The sequence below is a fragment of the Atractosteus spatula genome, chromosome 12, assembly GCF_055471065.1.
Source record: "Atractosteus spatula isolate fAtrSpa1 chromosome 12, fAtrSpa1.hap1, whole genome shotgun sequence".
Taxonomy (NCBI): domain Eukaryota; kingdom Metazoa; phylum Chordata; class Actinopteri; order Semionotiformes; family Lepisosteidae; genus Atractosteus; species Atractosteus spatula.
The window spans coordinates 2,286,858-2,301,632 of NC_142717.1; the positions used below are offsets into that span (position 1 = coordinate 2,286,858).

General features: G+C 44.0%; 1 protein-coding gene and 1 non-coding gene across 2 annotated transcripts in view; one reads left to right on the forward strand and one right to left on the reverse strand.

The window, feature by feature from the left end:
• Positions 1-385: 385 nt before the first annotated feature.
• Positions 386-458, forward strand: trnar-acg (transfer RNA arginine (anticodon ACG)). Its single transcript has one exon. It is a non-coding gene; the product is annotated as a tRNA-Arg (tRNA).
• A 2,170-nt stretch (positions 459-2,628) lies between these two features.
• The window catches only part of LOC148822535 (LIM domain-containing protein 1-like), a 29,481-nt gene continuing 17,334 nt past the window's right edge, over positions 2,629-14,775 (reverse strand). Inside the window, exons 3-8 of the mRNA XM_088928642.1 lie at positions 10,911-10,978; positions 10,232-10,294; positions 8,378-8,508; positions 5,802-5,853; positions 4,953-5,021; positions 2,629-4,142 (exon numbers count right to left, since the gene is read on the reverse strand). Coding sequence (XP_088784768.1) covers positions 4,005-4,142; positions 4,953-5,021; positions 5,802-5,853; positions 8,378-8,508; positions 10,232-10,294; positions 10,911-10,978 — 521 coding nt within the window. The 3' untranslated portion in view covers positions 2,629-4,004. The remainder of the gene's footprint in view (positions 4,143-4,952; positions 5,022-5,801; positions 5,854-8,377; positions 8,509-10,231; positions 10,295-10,910; positions 10,979-14,775) is intronic.

Below are 14,775 nucleotides of genomic sequence, written 5' to 3' on the forward strand. Positions count from 1 at the left end.
GTGACCCACGCATACAACTGTGTCACACGGGAGACGTGTCCTGTGTTGTGCACACAAGAAAAGTAGGTTTGCAGGTACAATATACATAAAGAGAGAGAGAAACGAGCTCACGTCCCCCTGGCGCCGTGAGTTTGAACAGCGGAAATGACACGTGACTGGCGGAGCAAGGGAGCCGCTCTCCGACACGCGATTGGCTCATTCCTGGTAGAAAGACGAGCTACGATTGGGCGACACTTCACCAGGGGTGGAGGATCGACGTTCCGATTGGTTCATTTCTGGTAGCGATGCGGGCTGTGATTGGATCGTGCCGCCAGCAATGAACAGAGACGGGGGCGGGGCGCACCAGCTTGACGATGAATAGGGAAGTTGTCCCACATGCAGCAGCGGGCCAGTGGCGCAATGGATAACGCGTCTGACTACGGATCAGAAGATTCTAGGTTCGACTCCTGGCTGGCTCGACTCCTTTTTTTTTTTTTCCGCCAGCACAAAATTGTCTTGAAGCGTTGTTTGCAATGCAGTGCATTATTACTACACTGGTGCTTTAAAACGAACGTGTGCATTGCCTTCGTAGGAGATATTTAATATAAACTGTTTTACCTGCGGTATACCCACGCGTAACTGTTATTCACAAGGTTTTTTTTTTTGCTGCGGTTGAGTGCAACTAGCGGAGCACAGAAAATCTGTCCTCCTAGTTTTTGTGCCGTGAATAAAAAATACACGCATGTTATTTTTCACTGTTGTTTTTATTCTTTGCCGTCTCATACTCTTACACATCAAGGGCGTGAAGATGTGATTTTTCGCAGACTGAATTTCGGACACGTTTGATTTTTTATCATGGGCACTATTCTATTTCTGCGAAGTACACAGATTTTAGATATTGAATAAACGCTTTTGGTATCATTTCGACTAACAGATCATTCATGACTGACCGCGATACACTAAAGTCATTATTAGCTGTTGCGTAACCCCTAAATTACCTCATTAGTCTGAAACATGGCTGGACGCAGGTGAGGAGGCTATTTAAGATGTTTGAGAGCAGCTGAGCAAATAAGAGCTAAAAACATGCCCTTCGCTCCTGCCTTTTCTTTTTTTGTCCGAGTGATCCAGCTTTCACTTCAGCTTTTATCCCAGTTTACAACTGGGCACATTTTCCCCGCGTTGACGTGATTTTACTTGAGTTTTTCATGAGTTATGAGTCAGTCTGTTGTAACGTCAAACACAAAGACCTCCTTGTCTTTCCCGGGTGTACTCAGTTTAAGCTGGCCAATTCTACGCATGTGTAAATAGGGCAGTGGTGTGGATCTCTTCAGTCCGGTCTCGACCGATCTCTACGAAAAGATCTCTTCTAGACGTCTAGACGTCTTACGTTACACAACGTTTTCGTGACGTTGAATCCCTTTTGACTGTTTTAAGTGTTAAAGCACTTGCCAACCTCTAGTTGTGCACTTAATTCCATTACTGCGCTTTTAAAAAGTTGCACAAATTGCCTCCTTACCTTACAAGACTATTCCCCTGTTTAACCGAAGTATTATTATTTTTCAGTTGGTTTTGTTCCATTAAATTCTGTGCCCACACACAAACTTGTACTCACTATGGTAGCGCAGAGAATCCTCTGGGTATTAAATGTGTTTCAAAGTTCCCAGATAATTAACCTTTTCAAATCCCATTGTTTCCGTGTAAGCGGACACATGTCCTCATCTGGAGAAACGGCAGAGGGCAGTGTTCGTCTCTTTCATATACAGCTCATCCCAAACCGAAAGGACAAAACTGGAAATAAAGGTCTTAAGCTTCATCAGACTGGAGGTCACCCTGGTTTCCGAAGCACTGGGTAACTAGGAGTGTGTGACTTGACTTGCTGGTAACCAGCTGTACAGCTGGAGGGAACTGATGGAGAAAGCTGATGGCTAGAACATGCAGCAGATGGTGAACTTTTTTTTTTGCTGTACTTTTTTTTTCCCCCAGTTAAAAACTTTACTGGAAAAGGGTCTGAACAAGAACACAGAGGATGCAAATGAAAAAAAAATCCATTTGTCCCATCTTGGCTGCTTGTTTATTTGCTAAGTGAATATAAACTTACATCCAACTGTTTCCTGAAGGAGTCTCGCCTCTGAACTCCAACCACCTACAGTACAGTATGTGGAAAGCCTGCTCCCAGCACCTACAACTCTTTGTATAAGTGTTTCCTATTTATCTTAAATGTATTCCCTTTTAGTTTTCAATCTACAGCTCTCAATCTCCTTTATTCTAGACAGAATATATTAAGCTACTTGAATCACTTTATATAATACTACCCTGAGACCAGGATTAATTCTGTAGCTCCATTCTGAACTGTAACATAATGTGTGGAATAGTGACCAAAACTGAACACATTATTCTCAGATCAGGTCTTGCATTTACATGCATTGCAAAGCTTGGGCATAACATCTCTGGATTTCAAGTCCATATTTTTTGCTGAAGAACCAAAGTTTCGATCTGCTTTTTTATCGTTATGCCACATTACCTCAATAAAGACACACAAGATGTAGATTTAACACGCTGATCTCTTTCATGCACATTACCCAGCTGCTTAGAATCATCCTTCAGAAATGCGTGTTTAATGTGAATCATTGCACTCATCGTTAAAGTTCATTTCCCAAAGGCACACAGCACATGATCTTTATTTTCAAGGCACTGCAGTTTCACATGTAGATATTATATTCCACACAGATCCCCCGTATGGTAAATAAACAGTAATTTTACAAATGCATGTATTGATCGTATTTTGCATAATGTAAATACTGTTTAAAGATAACAAAATACAACAATACAGAAGACAAAATTAGATGGAAGAGATGCCACTTACAGAAATGCCATATTCATAATTGTTTTTAAATCTTCATATTCATCACTTTACTATCAACCCAAATTGACCCCAGCAGGTTGAAGGACATAAAAAACTTGTTTAACGTTTTACAATTTTGGTATTAAGCAAATGCAATTAATTCTTCACTCAGAATGCGAGATGTTGGGACATTTTATTGCAAGGTAGGGGTAGACGAGTTGAAACCAGTATTTTTTAATATTCATCACAAAGCTTTTCACAAGCTTTCACTGGATTTACAGAAACAAAGGAGTCAAACTGAGATAAAAGAAATCCTTGGGCACTGGGGTTTTTGTTTGATGATCCACAGCGCAGATTCGGTTTAATACATCACAACGAGCAGCAGAGATCCTTAACTCCAGAGCTCAAGGGCTATGTGTGTAGAACCATGTACAGTATGTCTTATCATGGTTCATTGACCAAATTTATGCATTTTCGCAGCTCTGAAGTGGATAAAAAGATTTATAAAACCTGAGTGCTGGTGCCCTGCAGGACTGAAATGAGACTCATCAGTCCTCAAGCACAGTACTGCAGGTCTTCTGACAAGCCATCCGGACATTTATTTTAACTGATACGCCGGACACCCCTTTAAAACACATAAAAGGTTACACAGAGAACAAGATACACAAAAAAAAAAGAAAAAAAAATATTTTCAAACACTCATAAGGCCTCTAAGTTAATCGTATGCCAGTGAGAATAAACTCCCAAGATGTCCTTCTCCGGATGTGTGAAGGGAAACGTGCTCTTCCCCCCCATGAAAACACAAGTGGAGTTAACAGTACCAGACGGCAAAAGCCAGGTTTCACATTTCTCAGGTCGGGGGACACCCGAGTCCCCCCCTGACAAGCGACCCTCGTCTCCGCCTGCAGACTATTTTCACGGGCAGGTGGCGCCCAATCTGAGCGATCTGACCGGGATTGTTTGTTTTTTTTGTGACTGTTTCTCTCCTTTTTGCTTTTGCAAACGAGGCCTGCCACTTCAGAGCAGGCGCATCTTGCGAGATCCTTCAAATAACTAGGCTTTCTCCTCGACTGGGAAAAAAAAACGAAGTCTGACGGCCGGCTCCATTTCTGCGTTTGTAAGTTTATCCACGGCTCCCTGGAGGTTTCCAGTCCTGCGTCCCGGGGAAGAGGCGCCGGGCCGCTCAGAAACGGTGCGGGTAGGGAGACGGGGGCTCGGCGCCAGCCTCCAGGTGCTGGAGGTGGCAGGAGTGGCACAGCAGGTGCCCCTGCAGGGGGTAGCAGCGGTGGCCCTCCTCGTCGTTCAGCTCCATCCGGCAGTCCTGTGCGGGGTGGGACAGGGCGAGTGAGCTGGGGGCCCGGGGCCAGGAGCGGCCGGCAGGTCTCCCACGTTAACCTATGGTACTTTTTAACTAGTCTGAATTTTGCCTTTTAAAGAATAATTCCAAACTACTACCAGGGGGGCGACAATAAATAAAATCCCATGCAAAATACTGTATTGTATTAACAGAGAAATTATCTGCCCAAGTCTATTCTACCACAGAGTTAATGACTTGGCTACATTGATCCCGATCCTTTAAAATGAAAGTGGGCATCGATGATAAGACCAAAAAACCAGCCAGCCTTTGAAAATAAATGTGTACTATTTCATGCCTCTTCACTCTCTCAAAAGCGATTCCCAATATTCATCTTCATGTCTTGCGCATCGAAATCGACAGTGAATCTGTAACTAAAGCTCTCGGTGCAATCAGCCCCTGAGAGCGGTAACGAGACACTGGGAAGCACACACTAGGATCAATAAATCAATTGTACCAGGATAGCTCATGGTCTTGCTGCTGTGCAGCGTAAAAGCCTTTTTTTCTGAAGGTCACTTTGAGAGGCTGCAAAAACGGACTACAGGAAATCCAATTAAGACGCCGAGACTGATAAATCTACCCGGCCTTCGATCAGTCTTTACAGTAAGATATTAATATGACTGCAGCAGCCGGGACTGTCAGCGGCCATCTCCGCAGGAGCGCTCACACGCTCTGGAGAGAAGTGGGAGGGTGTGAACCCGACTGTGTGCTCAGGCAGTCCTGCGAACGCGGGACTGCGGCTGCACCACACCAGCCAGGAGGAGGGGCGTCACTGACCTCACAGTGGTAGCACTCCACGTGATAGTCTTTGTCCATGGACACCACCCGGATCGTCTCATCGGAGCCCTGGGGAGACGGGCAGGACGTTAGGGTCTTGCCGGCGGCTCACCAGGTCAGACACCCTGAGGCGGGAAAACCACACCACGACCCGGCTCGTCGATTCCTCCTCTCCCGGGCAACCAGGCTGCACCTCTCGGAGGGAGGCCGCAGCACAGGAGCAGCCGTGCGGAAGGGGGGCCGGGCGCTCCTCTCGGCAGCGGCTCTCGAGCCTTTTCGGGAAAGGCCCTGTCCTCCTGACGGACAGCCGCCTCGCCGAGAACCCCTCCTGCACGGCGAGGTCGGGCGCTGGCGTGGTCGCGGGGGGGCTGCCGGGCCCCCTGTCCGCCTGCCCCACACAGGGAGGGCGGATCGAGCCAGCCTGGTGCCGGCCCTCCGTCAACACTCGCGTTCGGACACGATTGGTGACAAAGGCCGGGCGCGCACAGAAAAGACGCGACCGCAATTTCTTCACTCCTGTACGGACACACCCTAGCCAGGTCAAAAAAGGATAATAGCTAGAGCAATAAACTAATATTAAACAGGAATCTGTGTTAGCATCTGATGTTTTACAACAGAGGTCTTACACAGGAATGTCAGCCCTTCCCAAGGTACTGCTTCCCAATAACTTCTAATTAGTGGTTCATCAGACAAGGAATAAAGATTAATTATCCGGTGATCTGGGTTGTGGTGGAGATGAAAGGGAGACAAGCGAGGAAAGATGGGTGCCATAAAACCTGTTGCCATGACAACACTTCAGAAGGCGATAGCAAAAACATCAGAAAACAGCCGTGCATTCTGGGGGCTCACCTCAGAGGGCAGGATGGGTTGGGCACAGGCCGCACATTTAGGAGCCAGAACTCTTCAAGGAAAGAAAAAAAACAAAACAAAAAGGCATGGTTTTTTTTTGCATCCAAGACACAATTCCTGTGGGTCCTAAGTGGCAAACATTGTCACATCAGCATTTCCGCTTTTGTGTTAAACGAGCTGTGGATCTTCAATAGTAACACTTGGTACACTGTGTGAGGGGAGACGGCTCTAACTTCAGCTACGTCACAGAGAACTTACCTTCGGCTCAGGGAAACATGCCTTGTATGTGGGCCAAGACAGTCTCTGATTTAATCAAGAGGTATGTCTGACATTTACACCTGTGGACCCTTTAACACTTTAAGGCCTTTTCTAAGCATCCCAATTCTGAGAATTCTACTAAAAAATAGAGGCTTTCCTTACATAAAGAATTCTATTTTAAATCTGTCTTTTGTCTATAGCTTAATTGAAGGCTATTGATTAAAAAAAAATCTTCAATAATACCGTCCATACAAAATGGTTGTGCTGATCAAATATCTTTCTTTGTTTGCAAAAAAAAAACATGCTCCATCCATAAATTGTAAAATGCTTTGACCCCAGTCAGACGATCAGCTGATAAAAGTATATTGCAAATTTTGAAAAAGAGCTGCATGTTCATTTTTAGAAAAAACAAGTAAAACTTTCACACACTGTTCAGACTGATGCATTATATTGTACCCTGTTACTTGTCTTCTTGTATGAAAAGCGTGACAGAAAATTCGCAGAAATAATCCGCCCGTCCCCTGAGTGTGCCATGTGGGGTGGCGTTCTGCATTGCTCATTACATCCACCGCTATTCGGAAAAGCTAGGAAATAAAATTTAAGCCAAGGTCTCTTTATTGCAAGATGATCTCGTATTGTGTTCAGCTAGATAATATGCCACTTTAAGAAGAGCTTAATTACAGCCAGTAAAATGAAACTTTTAAGACTTTTTGACTGATCTTTACTGTCAGTCAAACTTCAGGAACATCAAAGCAAAAGCCACAGACTCATCATTTATCACAGGTTACAGTGATGCCCATAAAAACACAATACAGCCATTTATTCACATTCCTGACCCGATGACTAACGGTGAGGGATCATAACACAGGCTTGCTGCTGTTTGACGTTGATTGCAATTCCTTATTTGGAAACCAAATTTAACCTCCTGCTTTCTAAGCAATGAAGGAATATAGTAGAGGACACCTTCGCTGAATATTAATAGTGTTTACATCCCCTAAAACTTTGAGATGCAATCATTCATGGTCTTCATGACTGCATCATGAAAATTTCAAAACAATGATTCCAAAAACACCTCCCAGCTATAAAGTGTGGTGCCTGTCCTAGTTGTTTTAGTTGCGGGGAATATGAATTGCACAAAGAAAAAAAATATTGCTATTACTATACTTAATTGGTTAGTCCTTCACTTGCTGGTTTTAGAGATTAAATGCTGGAATTTCACTCATTGATACAAGCGGTTTTTTAAACAAAATTACAAAAGAAGGAGGGTTCCGTTTCTTTTAAACACCTTCTCCCAGAGTTCTCAATGAAGCTTATTAATCCGTATCTGTAGAGGTGAGCGGTTCTATTTCAGACTTCACAGAAGACCAATACAAAGATAAAAAAATCCCCAAAACTGCCTCTAGTTTCAGGATCTTTAGGACATCCAGAGCAATAGCTTTGGTTGGGGCAGATTTTGTGTTATCCCAACAAGCCGAGAAATTACCATTCCATGTGGACTCGTGAGAAGATAAGCAACCATCACAAGTTTGGTTTCATCATCATTTTGATTTTGGTCCATAAATTTATCAGGGTGATGTTTGTCTTAGTCTCCAGTTTCGTCTGACTGTATTGCATCTTCAGGGGGACAAAGACCATGGCAGTGAGGGTCTAGCACACTACAATGGGAATGAAGGAAGATCTAGACTACCAATGGTGAGGTTTACCTTGCTCTGAGGCCATGAATTGGAGAGGAATTGTCATCCAGGAGAAAAACAAAACCAAAGAGGATTATCAAGACAAAAGACAATAGTTAAGAACAGTATCTTTACACTGAATCGGTCTGTGTGCCGCTGAAGCAAGATATAATGATGACTGAATAATGCTATTTTGGCAATTTTGGACAATATCTTCAATTAGTATGTAAGAAACTTTGCTGTTTCTCACTGCTGTTTTATATACTGTATGGTGCTTAGATTTTACTACCAATGTCATGACGGTCTCTAATGTCAGGTGTCAGATTTAGGAGTTAAAGCTAATTAGCTGGGTATTAAGAAATCTGTTAGATATAACTACACTCATTTTGTCTTCAGTTTGAGAAGGCAGTAGCAACAAGATATTTTCTCCAAACAAGTTTGTATTTAATTATCTCCATTATTTAATATGGTTTTCCATGTCTACATGACTACAATGACTACAAACAACCCACCACAGCGCCAAGAAATACTCCTTTCGAGCGTTCCGGAGCGCCCGAGGGGCGGTGGGAGAGCGTTCCGGAGCGCCCGAGGGGCGGTGGGAGAGCGTTCCGGAGCGCCCGAGGGACTTGCCGAGCGCGCACTCACTTGTGATAATCCCTGACGCAGTAGATCTTGTTCTCGGTGTCGACAGTGAAAGGCACACCGTCCAAGCACTCGTTACAGACGACGCAGCGGAAGCAGCCGGGGTGATAGGATTTTCCCAAAGCCTGCAGGATCTGGAAGGAAACCCAGAAGGAGGAGCACCTGTGATCGAGGGAAGAGGATGGACGTGCGGTAGACGGTGTGTGGCGGGCTGACAGAGTAGACTGTCAGACCAGTGCCTTTCAGCGGCAAAATCTTTTGTCTGCTAAGGAATTAACATCAGACAGCCAAGGCTCTGACTTATGGGATCGCCGTTTGCTTGTTTTGTTTGATTTCTTTCAGGTTATTCCCAGATCTTTCCTGGTCTCTCGCCAGACTTCACGATAAGGAAGCACAGAGGAGATTCCCCAACTTCAATCCAGATGTTTCAAAAAGCAAAAATGGATTAAGAACCTTTTTTTCCCCTCCCACTTTAGACACCACAGTCAGGCAATACTTAAGGTTTCAAGTACAGATATGGTGACAATGGGGCAGTAAAAATCGCACCCTCTGAAATGCATTGTCCATACCAGCCGCTATCTCGCCCTGCAGCTCACCGCTGGCAGCCCACTGGAGCCCAGCAGGGGGAGCCTAGCCAGTACCTGGAGGGGAGACTCCTGGGAGAAGCTCAGGTTGCTGCTGGAAGAGGTGTTAGTGGGGCCAGCAGGGGGCGCTCACCCTGGGGTCTGTGTGGGTCCTAATGCCCCAGTACAGTGACGGGGACACTATACTGTACAAAAGGTGCCGTTCTTCAGATGAGACGTAAAACCAAGGTCCTGACTCTCTGTGGTCATTAAAAATCCCAGGGAGTTCCTTGAAAAGAGTAGGGGTGTAACACCGGCGTCCTGGCCAAATTTTCCCCCTGGTTTTTACCAATCATGGTCTCCTAATAACCCCCATCTCTGAACTGGCTTCATCACTCTGCTCTCCTCCCCACTGAGAGCTGGTGTGTGGGGAGTGTACTGGCGCACTATGGTTGCCGTCACATCATCCAGGTGGGGCTGCACACTGGTGGTGGTGGAGGGGATCCCCATTACCTGTAAAGTGCTTTGAATGGAGTGACCAGAAAGGCACAATATATGTGTAAGGAATTATTATTATTACCTGTTAAACCAGCAGTGCTTTGATTTAGAGGTGGATAAATAATGTAGTCGCACGATGAAGTCAACACAAATGATATGAAGCAATAGTATGTGTGAGTTCAGTTGAAAAGGTTTAGAACAGGAATAAATGGGACATTCTAAGCATACAGTAATCAGAGCATCTCTTCATAACAAGGCTCGGTTAAAAACCAGACACAACCCAAGGGGCAACGGGCACCGGTGCCAGTACTGGTGTAGGACATCTTTTGAGCATCAGAGCTCATATTAACCCAACAGAGCTGAGTTCTGAGAAAAGAGAACTGACTCGGCCAGCTCATTCTGGGGCGAATCTGCCTGCATCAAAGAGGCTGTGGCTGGAGAGCCACAGAAAAAGTGGAATCTCTTAATATGGAAGAACAGAACCCACACTCATATGAGAACAATTTTCCTGGCAATGATGTACTCGGAAGCAATTCTTGTAAATAATTCCACATTGCTCCGAAATGCAATTAATTCAGATTTTAGCAGCACTCACAAGCTCACATTGTCAGCTGTGATGGAAACAAAATAGGGATGCAACAGCTATCCTACAAAAACAACCAGAAAGGCTGCTTAGCAGTGCACAGACCCAGGTTTGAAGGAGACGAGAAACCGACAGGAAACCAGAAAACTGAAAAGCAAAAACTAGGCAAGAAGTTCTGGACTTGAGAACGTAATGCCTACAATTAGAACTCACCATGTCCATGATCAGGTGTCCACAGACGTTGCATTTGTCTGCTGACTGCTGGAAACCCGAGTACTGCAAACAAAGATGGAAGACCTTTAGAACTGCATTCTACATCTAACACAGAAAAATGTCCCTATGCACACACACACACAACACACAACCCATGAAGAATTCACAATATTTCAGGGACTTTTGCATCTGAAATAAATCACTGAAAAATAGCTTGAAATTTTCTTAATTCTCACTCACAAAAACATACCAGACTGAGCCACGTAGGTACTGTATAACAGATATTTGTCTGAACTTCCTTAGTCTACCCTTTCTTCTTTTCTCAAAAAGAGAATAACACTTCTATTCACAAAAACTGGGAAGTCAAACACAACCTGTTCACTTAACCAAAAACAGACCTAAATTGTTTTTTATGGTAACATATAAATATTAGAAGATATCCAGCTCATGCCTACCTACACGCACGTAGAATTGAATTAGTCAGCGGATGTTGCATACAACTGCAATCTTAAAATAAAACAGCAGTCTTAAATGTACAAGCTTAGACAGGCTGAAAAAAGCGCAGAGGGTGTATCCTTTCACTGTGGCGGAAGCAGACTGATGAGCAGGCATGCGCCAGCTCCAAATACAGCTTGACCCACAATCCTCTAAAGCAGAGGTTGAAAACAAAGCCCCTCACCAAGAAGTCCTCCTCACAGAACACCTTCCCACACACGTAGTAAAAAGCTTTGCCTCTGAGTCTTCTACCTGGGGAGAGAAACACTGGTCAGTCACCTTAGACAACCCTAATAACTAAGTGGTTCTTCAAAGTTTTGAGCGGGTTTTATGACCGACTGTCACAAAAGGGTACATAACACAAAGAGACGAACTTCACTAGGAGCAAATTTCGAAAGCTCCACCATCCCACACTCTCAAAGGTTAAGCTCCATTAGTACCGTGTTCATGAACTAAACAAGCAGACATTCCTGGCAAAACCCAGCCGGGTTTATTGTAGTGGGATTTCAGATATTTGGGGAAAAAAAAAGAATTCTTTGCAGTAATAAAAACATTGCCCAGTATGCAGGTGAAACCTTGTTTTTCTCCTTCATTCTGGGATTTGAAGGCAACAGGACTTCCTACAAGAATGGGCATTTCAGATCTGCTGGTTCTTCGCCAGGAAAAAAAAGAACACGAGTCTTCACGCAGCCAAGGTGAAATTTCACTTTTCTTCAGACCCCCACTTCCCAAAAGGAAAAGGAAAAATTGATTTAAAGAAGAAGAGAGAGGAAGTGTTAACAGTTACAAACAATACCTCATGAACAGCCAAAACATAAATGATGAAAATGTGTTCTCCCAACTCAAATGTTACCAAAAATAGATATAAAGCTATCTGAGAGTAACAGGTCACCCACTATAAATGTTTCACAGGAATCCCTAAAGACCGCTCCTGTCTCCACTACTGCACAGGTTTATGACTGCAGTTAGTTGAGAATTATCTTCCAGTTTGCAGCTTATCAGCTGTGAAGCCCACACAATAAAGAGGCATTCTTATACAGAGAGAGCTCTCAGGCTACAAAATAAGAGGCAGGAATGAGAAACATGTTCAATCCACAAAAGAAACCTAAGGATTAATCACACAGGATACAGAACTTGATGTGGCAGTACAAAGAAGTCAAAGAAGATAGGCATTTTTTCTTGCCACCAAATATAAAAATATAACGCGAGATGGGCTTTCAAACATTTATTTATTCCCCAAATAAAAAAAAAACAAAAAAAACCTGTCTGATAACTGCCAGAAATCTTTCCTTCCCTACGTAAAAAACAGCTTTAAATAAGGAACAAGTCAAATAATTAAGGAACCTCTAAAATTAGAACACTGCGTGACCCATTTCCTTTATACCCAAAGACTTTAAAACCACTGAAAGATGAAAAAATAACTTGCTGGCAAAAATAATATTCTCACAGGAAATCAAGGGGAATACAACCAACCTAAGCTATTATTTGAGCGGTGCTACACTGCTGCTCTGTTATTACAGAAACTGCCCAACAAAGCGCTGCTCACAAATCTGAGCTGCAGACAAAAACTCAGCATGTGCCAAAAAAAAACCCAGCCGGGCAGCATCATGAACTGCTCAGACTCGGGGAACTCCACAGCACGGGCTCCTCTTCTGCCCCTGAGGACGTCACCACAGCAGGTGGATCAGTGAAGCCCTGAAACCCCCCCGTTACTCACTCACAACCAAACTGAGCGGCGTCTTTCATGGGAGACGTGTTGATGTTTGTCTTAGTCTCCAGTTTAGTCTGACTGTATTGCATCTTCAGGGGGACAAAGACCATGGCAGTGAGGGTCTAGCACACTACAATGGGAATGAAGGAAGATCTAGACTACCAATGGTGAGGTTTACCTTGCTCTGAGGCCATGAATTGGAGAGGAATTGTCATCCAGGAGAAAAACAAAACCAAAGAGGATTATCAAGACAAAAGACAATAGTTAAGAACAGTACTGTATCTTTACACTGAATCGGTCTGTGTGCCGCTGAAGCAAGATATAATGATCTTATATCACAACCAAACTGAGCGGCTTTATCAGGGGGACGTCTTTCATGGGAGACGTGTTGGGTTCAAGGACAAGAACTGGAGAGTGTGGAAGGGAATCCTGTGAAGTGTGGGGCTGTCACGGTACATGCATGCTCGATGTCGTGTCTCACACGAGACGTATGCCAGGCGGGAGGCCGACACATTTCTTCCCCCGCTGACTGCGCGGTCTCGGCGCAGCGACACCCGGGAGACTCCCAGCTGAGCTCGCCTTTGGGAAGGCTGCTCTCGGTGAACACCAGCTATGTGCGTTATACTGTGATGGAAACGGCACCTCGAGGGGCTGCCCCGGACACCTGAGTCCGGAACGCCTTCGGATCGGACTGCGACCCAGAGGATAAACCTCAGAGCGATGTTCGGAATTCAGGGCAGTAGCAGGAACATAAGGAAAAGATTAACGCAAAGGGGGAGGATGATCCCCGCTCGATGGCCTGCTCCACTCACGTCTGCAGCACTTAGCAGACAGACATCCCGCAAGCCATAAACCAGCAAGAAACAGTTACAAGTCTAAAAAAAGCTATTCCGTAAAACGTAAAAAAAATAGAAGTGGTACAACTTTTAAAATGCAAAGAATAGTAAGTAGTTTAAAAATCTTTGGTGACCCATAAATAAAACCAGCCAGGGACTGAATCTGGCACACATGATGCCATGGACGAAATCCTACTAAATCCGCATCTGATGGAATCCGAGCTCTTCTCTACCGACACGAAGCTTATACTGCATATCAAAAACATCCTCTTAATGTCCAGAGCTCACATTTCACTGATACTCAGTAGTAGTGATAGAAGGATTTTAACATTGTCCACATAATAAAATATTAAATATCTTGTTTAAATGTACTTTTTTAATTTGAAGGGAGTTCTGGGGGCACTTCGCTTAGCCTTACAGTCCTTCCATGAACTCTCCTCCCTGTAAAAACGTCTTTTGCTCAAATATATGACAAGGTTATCTCAGTGATGTAAACTTTAAGATCCCTCATTAAATGTGGTTCAGATTCACCAGGCATAAAAAAATTAGATGTATTGTCATTATAAATACATCTGTTCAAGTTATGTTAAGATTTTCCTAGCAGGAAACTTCACAAGATTTTAAACAAGTCCTTGCTAGTGCAAGATGTTACTACAAGTGACAGGGTTAAAGATCTTGAGTTCCTTGGGAAACAGTGAAATGGAGCACTCACTGCCTGTAGCTGAGACATTGAAGTGTTTATAGCCCTGTGTCAGGGGTCTCCATGGTTTTCTTAATTGCTACGAGGACTTCATTCAGCTAAATAAAGGTGCCAGTCAACCCCGAGCCCTCAAACACACCACTTGCAGTATAAAAGAGGTCTGAGTACAGATCTCTGTGAGATCTTCAGGACAAAAATGATCGTCCTCATTTTTTAATTTTTTAACGAACTACAACAAACTTCTAATTCTTTATCCCCTGTTATTGGTGGCTGTCCAGGTTGAGTTAACAGATAGGCATTTAGGGAGGAATTTTAAAACACATCTCAGCCTACGCAGGTGTTACAATTCAATTCAAGGAGCTTTATAGGCATGACCATGAATAAATCAGTCAAAGCATATACAATTAACATAAGACGTACAGACATTTAAAATATAGTAACAGCTCTTTGTCTTAGCAGGGGGATTATCCAAGACTCTCGCATTGTATCAGAAAACACGGTTGTGTGCACAGCTTTTATCGAACGTTTCTTTTCTCTGACGCTGTAAACTCATAACACCTCAGTGTTTTTCTAAGCCACTTGCGCTAGAGCAGATCATCCGCACTACTCAGCTCTTGAAGGGCAATGTCTGACAACAGGGCTATTCAGACGTTTGCCCTCCTACACAGAGCCAGGTGCCCCCCAGGGCAGGTTTAACGCACTGTGCATTCACTGTGTTGCAACCTCACTTTATAGATAACATTTAGTTCAAACAAGCCATTGTTTCTACAAAACAGAGGGGAAAAAACACCTGGACTTTTAT